The following is a 12,806-nucleotide window of genomic DNA, read 5'->3' on the forward strand; positions in this document are numbered from 1 at the left end:
ACGCGTAAAATTAAATAATGACATAGATAGATAGATAGATAGATAGATAGATAGATAGATAGATAGATAGATAGATAGATAGATAGATAGATAGATAGATAGACAGTTTAAAAAAATGACTTTTCCTCCCACATGGAAAGAACCTATACGAAGATATATGCGCATATATGAAACCAATAAGCAGCATATATGCACATATATGCTGCATATATGTGCATATATGCGTATATATGCCACATATAGGCAAAATTGAGGCGCATGTATGTGAATATACAGGCCATATAGGTCTCCTGTACTGCTTCTTTATTTCCATATATATATATATATACACACACACCTCAATTTTTCCATATATACACACACACGCACACGCACACACACACACACACACACACACACACACACACACACACACACACACATCTATATATATATATATATATATATATATATGTGGAAATAAAGAAGCAGTACAGGAGACCTGGCCTGTATATTCACATACATGCACCTCAATTTTGCCTATATGTGGCATATATACGCATATATGCACATATATGCATATATATATATATATATATATATATGCAGCATACATATATATATATATACATATCTCACTTTGGCAGCTGTCATACATTATCAAGGCAAGAACAAAGAACTAACTAAAAAACAATTATACAAGAAGAACATATAGGTGCATATATGCACACATATATACGAGCCTATATGTGCCTATATAGGTGCCTGTATGCACGTATATGTGTACATATAGGTGCATTTATGTACATATAATATAGGAAACCGGCCAATTTTATATATGTCACATATATTAAAACGCCTATATCATAACCTATATTAAAACATGTATGTTTATATAGGTTCTTCCCATGTGGGCTGACACCTATTACACCTCGTGCGTTAAAACGAGTCACGAGTTGAAAACACGTCTGCTGAAGCAGAAGTCACGACTGATCCAACATCCTGTCTCCAACAGCCACGTTCCAATTAAAGCCCATTCACAACGGATATTTGCATTAAAAAAAAAAAAAAAAAAGCTTAAATAGTTGTATTCAGCGACTAAAAGACATTTTCAATCAGTTGAACCAAACTGCAGCGTTTCTGCAGCACAACTGTGGGAATATTTGATTAAGTGTAATTCGTGTAAATTAATAAAATACTGTGGTTTTTACCATCGATAGTATAACCAACCGTCCTATATTGATTCTCGTTTGAGATGAGAATGACGTCACTGGTTGGTTGAAGTGTTCTTGGTTCGTCTTCAATTACCTCTTTTATCTTTATAATCCGTTCATCATATTTGCTGCTCGTGTGTCGCCTGCCTGCATGAAGGGTCTCCAAACTCAGCAGACGTAAAGTAAATAGAATCAATAGAAAATAAAAAACTTCTGACTCTTAAAGTTTGGCCTAAAACTCCCAAAATCCTGGTTATTTTCTTTTCTGTTAATTCTTAATTCTTTTCTGAAATGATTTTTTTTTTGTTTGTTATTTTCAATAAATATTATATTGAAAATACATTTTTTTCTGTTTTTTTGTTACTTGCAATATATATTATATTGAAAATAACAAAAGAAAAACAGAAAAGAAAATAATTTCCTGGTGATGTAGAAACAAGGCAAACTTTGAACATCGACTATAACACATATAAATAAAGCTTTTACTCATAAGTTGTTATTGCCATAAAATATCCTTCAGTTTGGTTTAACCTTCACCGCCTCCCTTTGTTCCATTTCAAGCTGTTCATTGGTCTTGAATTGCAATTAATTACTGGTAAAACTTTTCTAAAACGTCTGACTGGTAGTTTTTACATATACTGTATTATATATATAAATAAAATGAAAGCTGCAGGCAGCGTTGAACCGGTTCTTGCTATTTTCTAGACTCAGTCTGTGAGTTTATGTCTCCTAATGAGGAGTGTGAAAGCACGGACAGGTTCTGGAGGCCGTACTTCCTGTTTCCAGCAGGTGGCGCTATAGCTGATGGTCGGGCTCTGATGCAATATGTCACTGTTGAGGCCGATCTTACACAGTTGATCACAAAACCATCCGAATGTTTTACATTTAAAGGGTGAAACGTTTTGGCAAAAATAACCATTTTTATTCAGAATGAACCCAAATCGGCTGGAAAAACAATCAGAGAGACGCAGAAACAGGAAAATAAGTAAAAACTGTTTAAATATCAACTCAGCAATTGCATCCCTACAGATTATTATGATTTAAAAAAAAAAACAAACTAACAGAAACAAACATGCTCAGGAGTTGAAATAGGCTGTTTAAAGGTTTAGGACGTCACATTGAGCGGTGTGAAGAGGAAGACTCAGAAAATACTGACGGAAGCATGAAAGTCTGCTCATAGAAAAATAGAGACGTAACAAAGTGTGCAAGATCTGGATTTGTTTGTTTTTTTTGGTGCAGTTTGGGACTTTTTGTTAGAATAAGAATATAAACTTTGCAATCCAGTTTGTTAATTTGAGTCTTTTGCATTTAACATTGAATTAACCCGTAACGTCACGATATGATGCAGGAACATCGGAATCTTCAGCGTCGTACAGCGACTGTCCTGGTGTCCTGCTGAGACAGGAAGATGACAAGCGATGACTCAGCGATGATGACTCAGCGATGAGTCAGTGATGAGGACTCAATGATGACTTTGCGATAAGGACTCAGTGACGACGATTCAGTGATGAGGACTCAGCGATGAGGACTCAATGATGACTTTGCGATAAGGACTCAGTGATGACTCAGTGATGACGACTCAGCAATGAGGACTCAGTGATGAGGACTCAATGATGACTTTGTGATAAGGACTCAGCAATGACTCAGCGATGACTCAGCAATGAGGACTCAGTGATGAGGAGTCAGTGATGACGACTCAGCAATGACGACTGAGCGGTGACGACTCAGCAATGACGACTGAGCGGTGACGACTCAGCGATGACGACTCAGCGATGACGACTCAATGATGACTTTGCGATGAGGACTCAGTGATGAGGACTCTGTGATGACGACTCAGCAATGATGACTGAGCGATGAGGACTCAAGGATGACTTTGCAATGAGGACCCAGTGATGACGACTCAGTCATGAGGAATCAGTGATGACGACTCAGCGATGACGACTCAGCGATGACAACTCAACGAGGACTCAGCAATGACTCAGCGATGACGGCTCAGCGATGACGACTCAGTCATGAGGAATCAGTGATGATGACTCAGCAATGACGACTCAGCGATGACAACTCAACGAGGACTCAGCAATGACTCAGCGATGACGACTCAGCGATGACGACTCAGCGATGACGACTCAGCGCTGACCGCGTCGGGCCGGCATGATGCGAAGGGACGCCGTGCTCTCGCGGGTCATGAGCCGGGTCACGTGATCCAGGCTGAGTCCCGCCACCGCCTCGCCGTTCACCTGGAGGATTTCATCACCGACTCCCAGGAGCCCCACGTAGGGGCCCTCGCCACTGCCGTCGCCCACCTTCTCAACGTAGACGCCTGCAGGGAATCGCAGAGAGCAACCACGGGATTTAACCCCCGAGGAGACGGACCCCCCCCCCCCTCCCCCCCTCCCCCAACCCCATTGGCTGCACTTGTCGTCACCTGTGTCCGGTCGACCTTTGCCCCGGGAAATGACGAAACCGAAAGGGCCCTTGGGGGGTCTGACGAGCTCCAGGAGAAGGGTCCCGTCGGGGAAGGCCTGCGCCACGCGGCCGACCGGACGCGCCAGGCGAGACACCATGACGTCCTCCACGCTCAGGGCGCGGTGCAGCTCCATCTGCGGGCTGTCGGGGCTGCATGGGGGGGGGGGGAAGAGCGCAGGGTGAGCGTCGCACCCGGGGGGGGGGGGGGGAGGTTTTCCCGGCATGGTATTACCTGGGGGCCAGGCCGTACGGTATCTGCACCTCCCCCAGGATGGTGGAACGCTCCGTCCTCCTCTCCAGGCTCTGCACCGACGACGCCTTCCGCAGTTGGGCGAGCGGCAGCACCTGGTGGCCGCCGACAGGAAGGACAGTCACACTGGGCGCCTCGTCTCCTGCAAGAGACTCGCCAGGGCCTCAACGCTTCATGTGTTTTGTTGTTGTTGTTGCATCGTTTGGCCACTAGGGGGCAGTACTTACACGCAGGTCAAACAAGGCGTTTTGATAAGCCTGATATACAGATTGAAATTAATAAATTTTTTTATTTCTTCTGGTTGTTGGAGAGCAAAGAACAATTTTCGTGGACCTAAAAGCCTTTAATGTTTCCTGGATGTCCCTCTGATATTAATGAGACGTGACCATCGGGCCCCTCTGGAAGGGAGCAGCAACTTCTCATGCTCATTTTATATCCAGAGAATCACAGCTTCTTCTGTTGAAGAATTCACATTAATATCGGATATTGCATATTTAAGTTCATGATGCACATTTCAGTTGCTAACTTGTACTTTAAAATAATTTTAATTGCCTATATGTTGTATTTAATAATCTTTATTCCATTTAAGAGGATGTATTTTGGCTATATTCTCTCTTTTTTTCTGGTTTTTTTTTAAAATTCTGGGTGCTAAACAGCAGGAGGGCAAATTGCAACTCCACTATGCATCTTGTATGAACAGCAGCCTTAACAATAAATCCCACTTTGACGTTTGGTTTAGTTTCGGTGGACGAAACTCCGCCGGCAAACCCTCCCGAGGTCCTTCTTCCAAGGAAGAGCCGGCGGTTTGGCGAGGGACGCTCACCGTGTGGAGGGACTGCAGGGACGGCGTCCTCTGGATGCGGATGGTGGGCTGCGGCCGGCGCGTGGGGCTCGGGGAGGCCGAGCCGGCCCGCGGCGCCGGGGCGATGCTCAGCTGCTCCATGCTGCTGGAGCGGCCTCCCTTCACCAGCCGGCCCACGCTGTTCAGGCCGATGGAGGAGAAGAAGCGGCGGAGGAAGAGCTTCGGACGCCCGTCCAGCTTCCTGTGGAAGAAGAAGAAGAAGAAGAGGTTGGAAAACAGTGGAACTGCACAGCAGTTGCACTTCACCACCAAGAGAGGGCAGAGTCGCTCGGGGGATTCTATTTCCAGACTTGCGGGTCAGGGGTTTTAATCTCCTAACCGCTGGTACGCTCAAGTCCAACGGCGTTTTGGGAACACCGATGTTCCAGGGGAGGGGGGAGGGGGGTTTATGGCCTAAGCTATGACAACACCGCCGTCATCTTGGCTTACCTGGAGCCGTCGGAGTTTTCCTCCCATATGGGCACGGCCTTCAGGTGCTCGGCCCTCAGCAGCTCGGCCCGCAGGTCCTCGGCGCGGGACATGGCCACGCCGCGCGGGGCCCGGCCCTCCGAGCTCGGCACGCCGTCGCCGCTCAGAACTGCCGACAGGGAGAGAAGGCGCGACGAGGCTCACTGTTCAATCCCTCACATGCACCGGAATGAAGTAACAGTGATGATTTGAATCCAAATATTTCTATTACACTCTGATACAGCTTAACGTGTCGTTTGAAATCCTTAGCTCTTATTCGTAAATATATATTTATTCAAGAACTACCGATATTTATTGTAAATTAGTCCCGTCTGATGATTTTTGGATCTATTAAGCATCACGATGAATAAAAGAAGCATGGAACGCTGTAACTGGCAGGAATCACATTGACTTCATAGGTGTGCAACACCAATAGTGATCAACTGTCATCATATTTGTGATAATTAACTATTTTGGGATTTTTATTCAACGTTGAGTCTTCATATTGACGGACACCGACGGAGTTTAGCTTAAATAGAGCATCTTGTTATTGTAACTTCCTGCCACGGTGTTTTAAACAGACTTATTTCAAAGGGATCATATTAGGCTAAATTCATTTTCGAAAAGTTCTCCAGCAGTAAGAATCGTCTCCACACCTGGAACGACGCCCCAGAAGAGAATAAAGTGTGTCCTTCCTCTCTCTCTCTTTTAAAAAGTGTGTTGCTCCAAGCAGCCAATCAGAAATCAAACCCTATATAGTGTCATCGGGGGTTTTAGCCAATCACAACCAAGGTAGGCTCCTCCCCCCCTTTTGACTCCTCCCACAATCAGGCAGCTCTGCTCTGGCACATGGCGCCACGAGAGGTAGTACTTCCTCCCTCTTCCTCATAGATGGGCGCGTGTGTGGGGGCGGAGCCAGTCCAGCGCACACAGACACAGCAGATTCTGAATGTAGCTCCTCGGATCCAATATTCTAATGGAGGGAAACTCGAGGAGGAGCTGGAAACTCAGAATATCTCTTTCTGGACTGATGATACCAAGTGGAAGAGATGAGAAGCTGGAGGATGTGACTCCTTTGAAGTGACAGTAAACAAATAAGAGATGAATGTATCGTGTTTGACTGATCAGCATATAAAAGCAAAACCAAAATACTTCAGGTTCCTTGGTGTTTCTACATAATCTCGAGGTGTGAATGTGAACGAGCCTTGGATGGACCTGCGGGGATTAGCTCCAGGCCCCCATCACTGCACTCAGAGGATCAATCTGGTGTTTTAAAATGATGAATTGATGGATTTTCACACTACTTTTTCTCAGCGATTACAATTTTTTTCCATACCGATTACCCACTTTGATGAAAGTACAGTTTAATTCCATGATGTTTCATCTGCCTCTCGTCCGGATGAGAGTTATTTGTGGCGCCCCCCCCCCCCCCCCCCCCCCCGGGAGATCGCTCACCTGCTCCGTCGGCGGCGCCGTCCCAGAGCTCGCCGGCCGGCAGGTCCGTGGGGATCCGGGCCGGCGAGTACCGCAGCGTGGACGGCCTGATGCACGGCACCGGGCTGCCCGTTCCGGGGGTCCCCTGAGCTGAGGCCGCTGGAGAGTCTCTCCTGGTCTCCAGGGGATCCAGACCCGCCTGGGACCCGCCCTCCCCTCCCTGAAGCGTGGACTGGCCGGCGGCGGAGCGACTCCTGGAGCTCGACTTCAGCGCCGACTTGATGGGCAGCGACGGAGCCGGCGGCTCCCGTTGGCCGCCCGACGCCTCCGGCGGAGACGGCTCCGGGGAGACTGGGCCGCCGGGGGCGAACGAGACCCCCCTGCTCAGGTTGACCCTGTTGCGCGGGTTGGAGTTCCGGCGCTGGGCCCACGACGGGCCGTACGGGCCGTGGCCGGACTCCAGCCGGCTCTCCCCTTTCCTGCTCCGCCGCCTCAGCTTCCCGAACCCCGAGGACTTCCACCCCGTGCTGCTCTCTTTATTCTCCCCGAGAACGAAGGCCCCGGCGAACGTGACGGTCAGAGGAGCTTTGGGACGGGTGCCCGGCTCGGGCTTGCTGGGCGGCGTCCCGCGGAGACCCGCCTTGCCCCGGGCTTCCTCGGGGTTTCCGGGCTGCTGCGGCTCGGCGCCCACGGGGTCCGGAGGCGAGGCGGCCGGCTGAGGTTCCCTGACCACGGAACCGCACGCCTCGCACTTCTTCACCAGGACTATGATCTCTTTGAACACCGTGGCCGTTTCCCCGCCGCCCCCCGCCTCGTCCTGCCGCTGCTGCGACGGAGGCACGGAGACGCTCCTCTGGCCACGCCCTCTCTCCGAGCCGGCGCCGGCGGAATCGGCGTTGCCGTCTTTGCTCCTGGACCTGGGCGCCCCGGGCCGGCCGCGCTGCCTCACCCTGTCCAGATACCGAGACTCGGCTTCCTTCTCCGACTCGTCCTCGAAGCGCACGCGGGTCGGAGAGCAGCCGTAGCGTCTGGGTCGGGCGCCTTGCTCGCCGGGGGAAGCGTCGGTCTGGGCGGGGACGAGCAGCGGACCGGTGGCGGTCTGGGTTGGGGGGTCGTCTTTGGTCGGAGTCGCTTTTTGGACAGTCGTTGGACTGGAAGGTTCGGATTGCTCCTTTTTCCTGCAACGTGAAAACCAAGCGTGTGAACGTTCAAATACTCTTTGTCAAAGAAGAAATTGTGGTCAAATTGGACACGGAGGGAACGTTTTAAATTGTGCGACTGCTTCTGTCTTGTCAGTGACTGACCAGGTTTTCAGTGGTGAGCAATAAGACCCTCTTCATCCCGAACTGAGGGGACAGTTTCTGCTCCATAAGGGGATTTCAGGAGCAGAACGGCACGATAAACACCAGTAAAACCATACGTTTCCGCTGTATTGTCAGCTTTTAAACACGTAGGCTGGCTCCAAAGCTCTGGCCTACTTTTTTTTAGTTCCCCCAACATGAGAAAAAGAAAACTACGAGTTTGTCGAGATTTCTCTTCGTGGCCGTCGCCGTATTTGCTTTCTCCAACTCACACAGTGGCTCTCTGGTCGGAGTGGGAACGTCTGCCGGGGCGGTCGCCTTTAGCGTGGCTGGAGCGCGCCTTCAGCCGGGCGCGCTCCAGCAGACGCTTGGCCTGTTCGTGTCTGGGACTCAGCGGAAGCTCGTCGCCGAGCACGAGGAGGGACCTGACGACGAAAAGAACCAGAGACGAGGAATGCAAAATCAGGACAGCCATGAATCATTGATGTTTGCTGAAAACCCCCCCCCCCCCACCCCCAAAAAACAACAACAACAAAAACGAAAACCCAAGAGGGGGGGGGGGAGGGAACACAAAGTTTACTGCATCTGCGTCACGTTCAGAAAATGAAAGATGTGGTGTTCCAAGTGGGCGAAAGTGAAAACGTATCAACTGACATCAGATTCCCAACGGACCGCGAGTCAAGCTGCGTCTTCCTAAGCCGTTTTATGTAATATGAGACAGATAGAGGGGGGGGGGGGCGGGGGGCGTGGCCGAGCAGAGAGGAGCGTCATCCGTCCGTCCGTCCGTCCGTCTTTACAGGCAGCAGCTAAGCTGCTCTGCATTGTGCTTCATCGTCTGTCCTCGTCTTTATCCCCGCGCCCAGCGATAAAGATAGCATGATACGCCGGCCGTGTGGATTAACCTTGTAATGGACTAAGTGTGATTCATTCCCTCCCGTGTGTGTCAAGACCGATACATATTCCGTCTCCTCAGATTACGATATTGTTTTTTTTGGTCACAGCTGATGTTAAATCTCAGCGTCGGAATCTGTAGTTTGTTTTTAGTCCCGCGGGATCGTGGAGTTAAAAGTGATACGGTCCGAGAATCAAGACATTTGCTGTAAAATAAATAGTTCCGCCTTTTTGTTTGTCTCTTTGCGAATGAAAATAACAACCGCCTGATAAGAATGATCACCGTCACGGTTAGTTATGTTATAGTAGTGGAGTACTGGAGTCGTTATTACTCTACTGGTTTGTGATAAAATTACAATCACAGCATGTTTGTGGACTGTATGACGGTCTTCGGTACAAATAACAGATTTATAAGTTGTTGTGGGATTTTCATTACTTGTAGCCAATAATTGACATCATAATATTCAGTGTTTTCATCATTACAGACAATAGAAGTGGCTCATTTGACTAAAATGTGTTGTTATGGGGAAAAAAATACCCCTCGGGTAATTTGTTAATTATTGCTTTATTCAACTGTGACTTTTTCCAAATGAAACATGAATTTTTCGCTGACATTTGGGTAAAATAATAATAAAATAAAACCAATCAGACTCTATATATTTATTCACACGACACTTTCCCCCCCCCCCAGTCCTGCATATGACAGAAATACTTCATATCCCCAAGCAGAGCTGTGAACTCGTCCTTCCTTGAGGCGAGGCTTATAAATAGAGTGTGAGGCCTGCGTGTCGCCGCGTCGCTCACCTCAGGTAGGGTTCAAGCTCCTGGGCGAGGAGGACCGGGTCCGAGTCGTCCAGGACGCCCTGCGTGCCTGCAGCTTGGCCGAGAGGAGGGGGACGTTACAACAACAACAACAACAACAGACATATCTGCTTGGCTTTTCAACTTCTCAGCAGCCACTTTGAGGGAACAAACAAACCGCCCAAAATTTTTTTTTTAAAACCCAAAAAGAGCCATCTGCCATGCGGTGACCTCCGGCAGGACATGTGGGTATTATCTTTTTTTTTTTTTTGTGCAACGGTTTGTCCTCATGCAGAGTTTCTGATCCAAATGGCCATAAAAAAAATGAGTGTGTGCTTCCTTTTCTTGTGTTTTTCTTTTTTTTTTCATTCCACCCAATGAGTTATGTCTGAAACTACTTTTTTTTTTTATCCTTTCTTTGTATTTCGCCAGAAGGAAACTCTTGGGAGGACAATGGCGCGTATTATATCAGATTAAAGTCGTCGCGAGTTCAGTTCTGAGCACGACACAGGATTTAGTGACAGTTTCACAGCTTTTCCCTGAAAAACTCTTCAAAAAAACAAAACAAAACAGACGTTATGCAACCAGGGAGAATCAGGTGAAGGCAGAGACAGGAGGAGGAAGTCGCCTCATGGCGGTGGATTTATAGTGTTGACATGGTCTGAACACACGTGGCAGACGTATAGGATGTTACACTCACACGCAGTATGGGAGAGCAGATAATCTGTAACATCCATTAGTGAGCAGTCAGAGATACAAAGGCAGGGACACTCCCCCCCCCCACCCCCCCCCCCCCCACCCCCCCACCCTCCTCCTCCTCCCCCCACCCTCCTCCTCTCTGTTCTCACTGCTAATAATAGTAACATGCACATCTGCACATCTGACATCTGTTCTGCACTGGGAATCCTCCAGGTTACATGCTGCATGTAAACATCCCAGGCAGGAAGCTGGAAAATCACATTTCAAGCGCTTTAATACTTTAGATCTCTGGAAGATTGTTGTTTTGGGGAGGAAAATATGCAAGTTGTAAAATGGAATTTAAAAAAGAAAAACAAAAAAACAATCTTTGACTTTGCCCCAATTTTATTTGACCTTGCAAAGTATTTTGTATCATCATGTGCTATTGTTTCTCTGAGTGGGATTTTTGTTTTTTGGAGATAAATCAGGGAATCAGTCCATCCATCATTATAAATACCACAATGAAGGCCTCTGAGTCCATTTAAAGCAGGAATATCAAGAGTTTCAATCAGAGTCCAACACCAAAACCTCTCATACGACGAATTAGCGACTGAGCTTCTGTGTGTGATCTGTTATTTATCTAAGATCCTCTCCGTCCCTACCTTTAGAATCCAGAGCGTGTGGAGCATCTTCACTTCCTCTCTCCTCCTTCCAGTTCTGCTGCCTTTCCCTCAGCTTGGCGTAGGCCCGTTCCTTCACCCCCAGCTTCTCGTCGGCGCAGGGCGGTGCGCCCCGGGACCCTCCGCCCGGGGGCCCTCCGCCCTGCGAGGTCATGCTCTCGCAGCTGTCCGAGCTGCACACCCCTCTGCCCTGCCCGTCGGCCGCCTCCTTCTGCTCACACCTGTCCAGGTAACACTCCACGCTGTCCGAGTGCTTGAACTCCGCGGCGGCGGCGTCGCTCTCGTCCTCCGGCGGCTCCGTGGCCTTGTTCCTCTGCTGGGGCTCCGCCGGCGCCTCCGTCTGGGTGTAGTCCCTCAGGGGCAACGTGGCCGGGCCGCCGCCGCCGCCGCCGCCGCCGGGTCCCACCCCGTTGAGGACCAGCGTCTCGGGGCGCGCGACTCTCCAGAAGCCCTTCGGAGGCGCCCAGCGTCTGGCTGAGGAAGAGGAGGAGGAAGAGGAGGAGGAGGATGCTGAAGGAGCAGAGGTGGCTGAAGGAGAGGAGGAAGAGGAGGAGGAGGAGGAGGGCTCCTGGTGCGGAGGAGGAGGAGGAGGGGACGTTTCGCCGAAGGTGAACTCGTCGCTCGGTGGCCCCTCGCCCCCAGGCCCTCCTGCGCCCCCCGCGCGCTCCGCCGGAGGACTGTGGATCTCCAGCTTGACCTGCACCTCCACCTCCACCTCCTCCTCCTCCTCATCGCTGCTGCTCAAGTCCTTGGCGCCTCCGGTTCTCCAGCCGGCGGCGGGCGTCGGGAGGCCCCTGCCTCGGGGCCTCTGCCTGAGGAAGACCTCGGAGGAGATGTGCCCGGCCGGACCGCCGACCTCCGCGTCCAGACGCGCCCGGTCTCGGCCCCCCCGGGCCCGCCGCTGCGTCAGCGACTTCACCTTGGTCTGCAGGGCGCGGACGGCCGAACTCTGCGGGGGAGGGACCGGGAACACCGGCTCGGGCACGGGGCCGGTGATCAGCCCCCAGTTGATGGGGACCCCCGCGGGTAAAGGGGAACCGGATTTAGTTTGGATACCATCAGACGCTTTCTGCTCCTCCATCAGCTGGCCATGCGCAACAAAGTGCAGTTCTGAAGATGGGGAAAAAAAAAGGTCAAACCTCCCCGCCCCCCCACCCCCCCCCCCACACACACTCAGCTCTGCAGCGTGGTTACTTTCTTTCTGACATGCGGGGTGAGCAGATATGTAATGTGGATTCAGTCACGTTGCCTTATCCGCTGATTACTTTCCAGAGCGCAGGATAATCCTTTAGAATGAGAATAAGCAACTGCTGCCGCTGCAACTGAGACCTCCGTCAATAAACACCAATATCTCTTTGTTTTCATGCAACTCAGAAGCCACAACAACAGCAAACCACCAGGATTCCCCCCCTGAACGTGTCACTCATTCACAAATTAAAGATAATTCAAACCTGACACAATTTATTTAACAAAAAAACAACCAAAATTGCGCGTAATGATTAAAACATCTGAGACACATTTTTCTAAAACGCAGCAAATATATTAAAGCCCATTTCACATGTTAGTAATGTAATTCAAAGTAGTCGCCCACCTGGTTAATCTAGCGAAGGGAGATCGGCGGAACACGCAGTTCCTGCGGCGCAAAACGCGAGAAAGTTCCCATCGTTTCTGCGGCTGCAGCGACAATTAAAGTTATCCTCCGCAAACCGCGCGCGCCCAAACGCGCGCATTTCATCCCGGCGCGCATCCTCGGTTATGTGACCCAAAACATGTGCAAAGAGGACCGAGCAGCGGCGATAAATG

General features: G+C 49.9%; 2 protein-coding genes across 3 annotated transcripts in view; one reads left to right on the forward strand and one right to left on the reverse strand.

Annotated features, from left to right (window-relative positions):
* LOC308135371 (uncharacterized protein) overlaps nt 1-12,806 on the reverse strand; it is a 432,222-nt gene that overhangs the window by 97,235 nt on the left and 322,181 nt on the right. The window lies entirely within an intron of this gene.
* rc3h1b (ring finger and CCCH-type domains 1b) overlaps nt 12,210-12,806 on the forward strand; it is a gene marked incomplete at both ends in the record, with an annotated part of 16,424 nt that continues 15,827 nt past the window's right edge. Inside the window, 1 exon segment of the mRNA XM_080502947.1 lies at nt 12,210-12,216. Coding sequence (XP_080359073.1) covers nt 12,210-12,216 — 7 coding nt within the window.

The sequence above is a fragment of the Blennius ocellaris genome (genome assembly GCF_963422515.1).
Source record: "Blennius ocellaris genome assembly, chromosome: 10".
NCBI lineage: Eukaryota > Metazoa > Chordata > Actinopteri > Blenniiformes > Blenniidae > Blennius > Blennius ocellaris.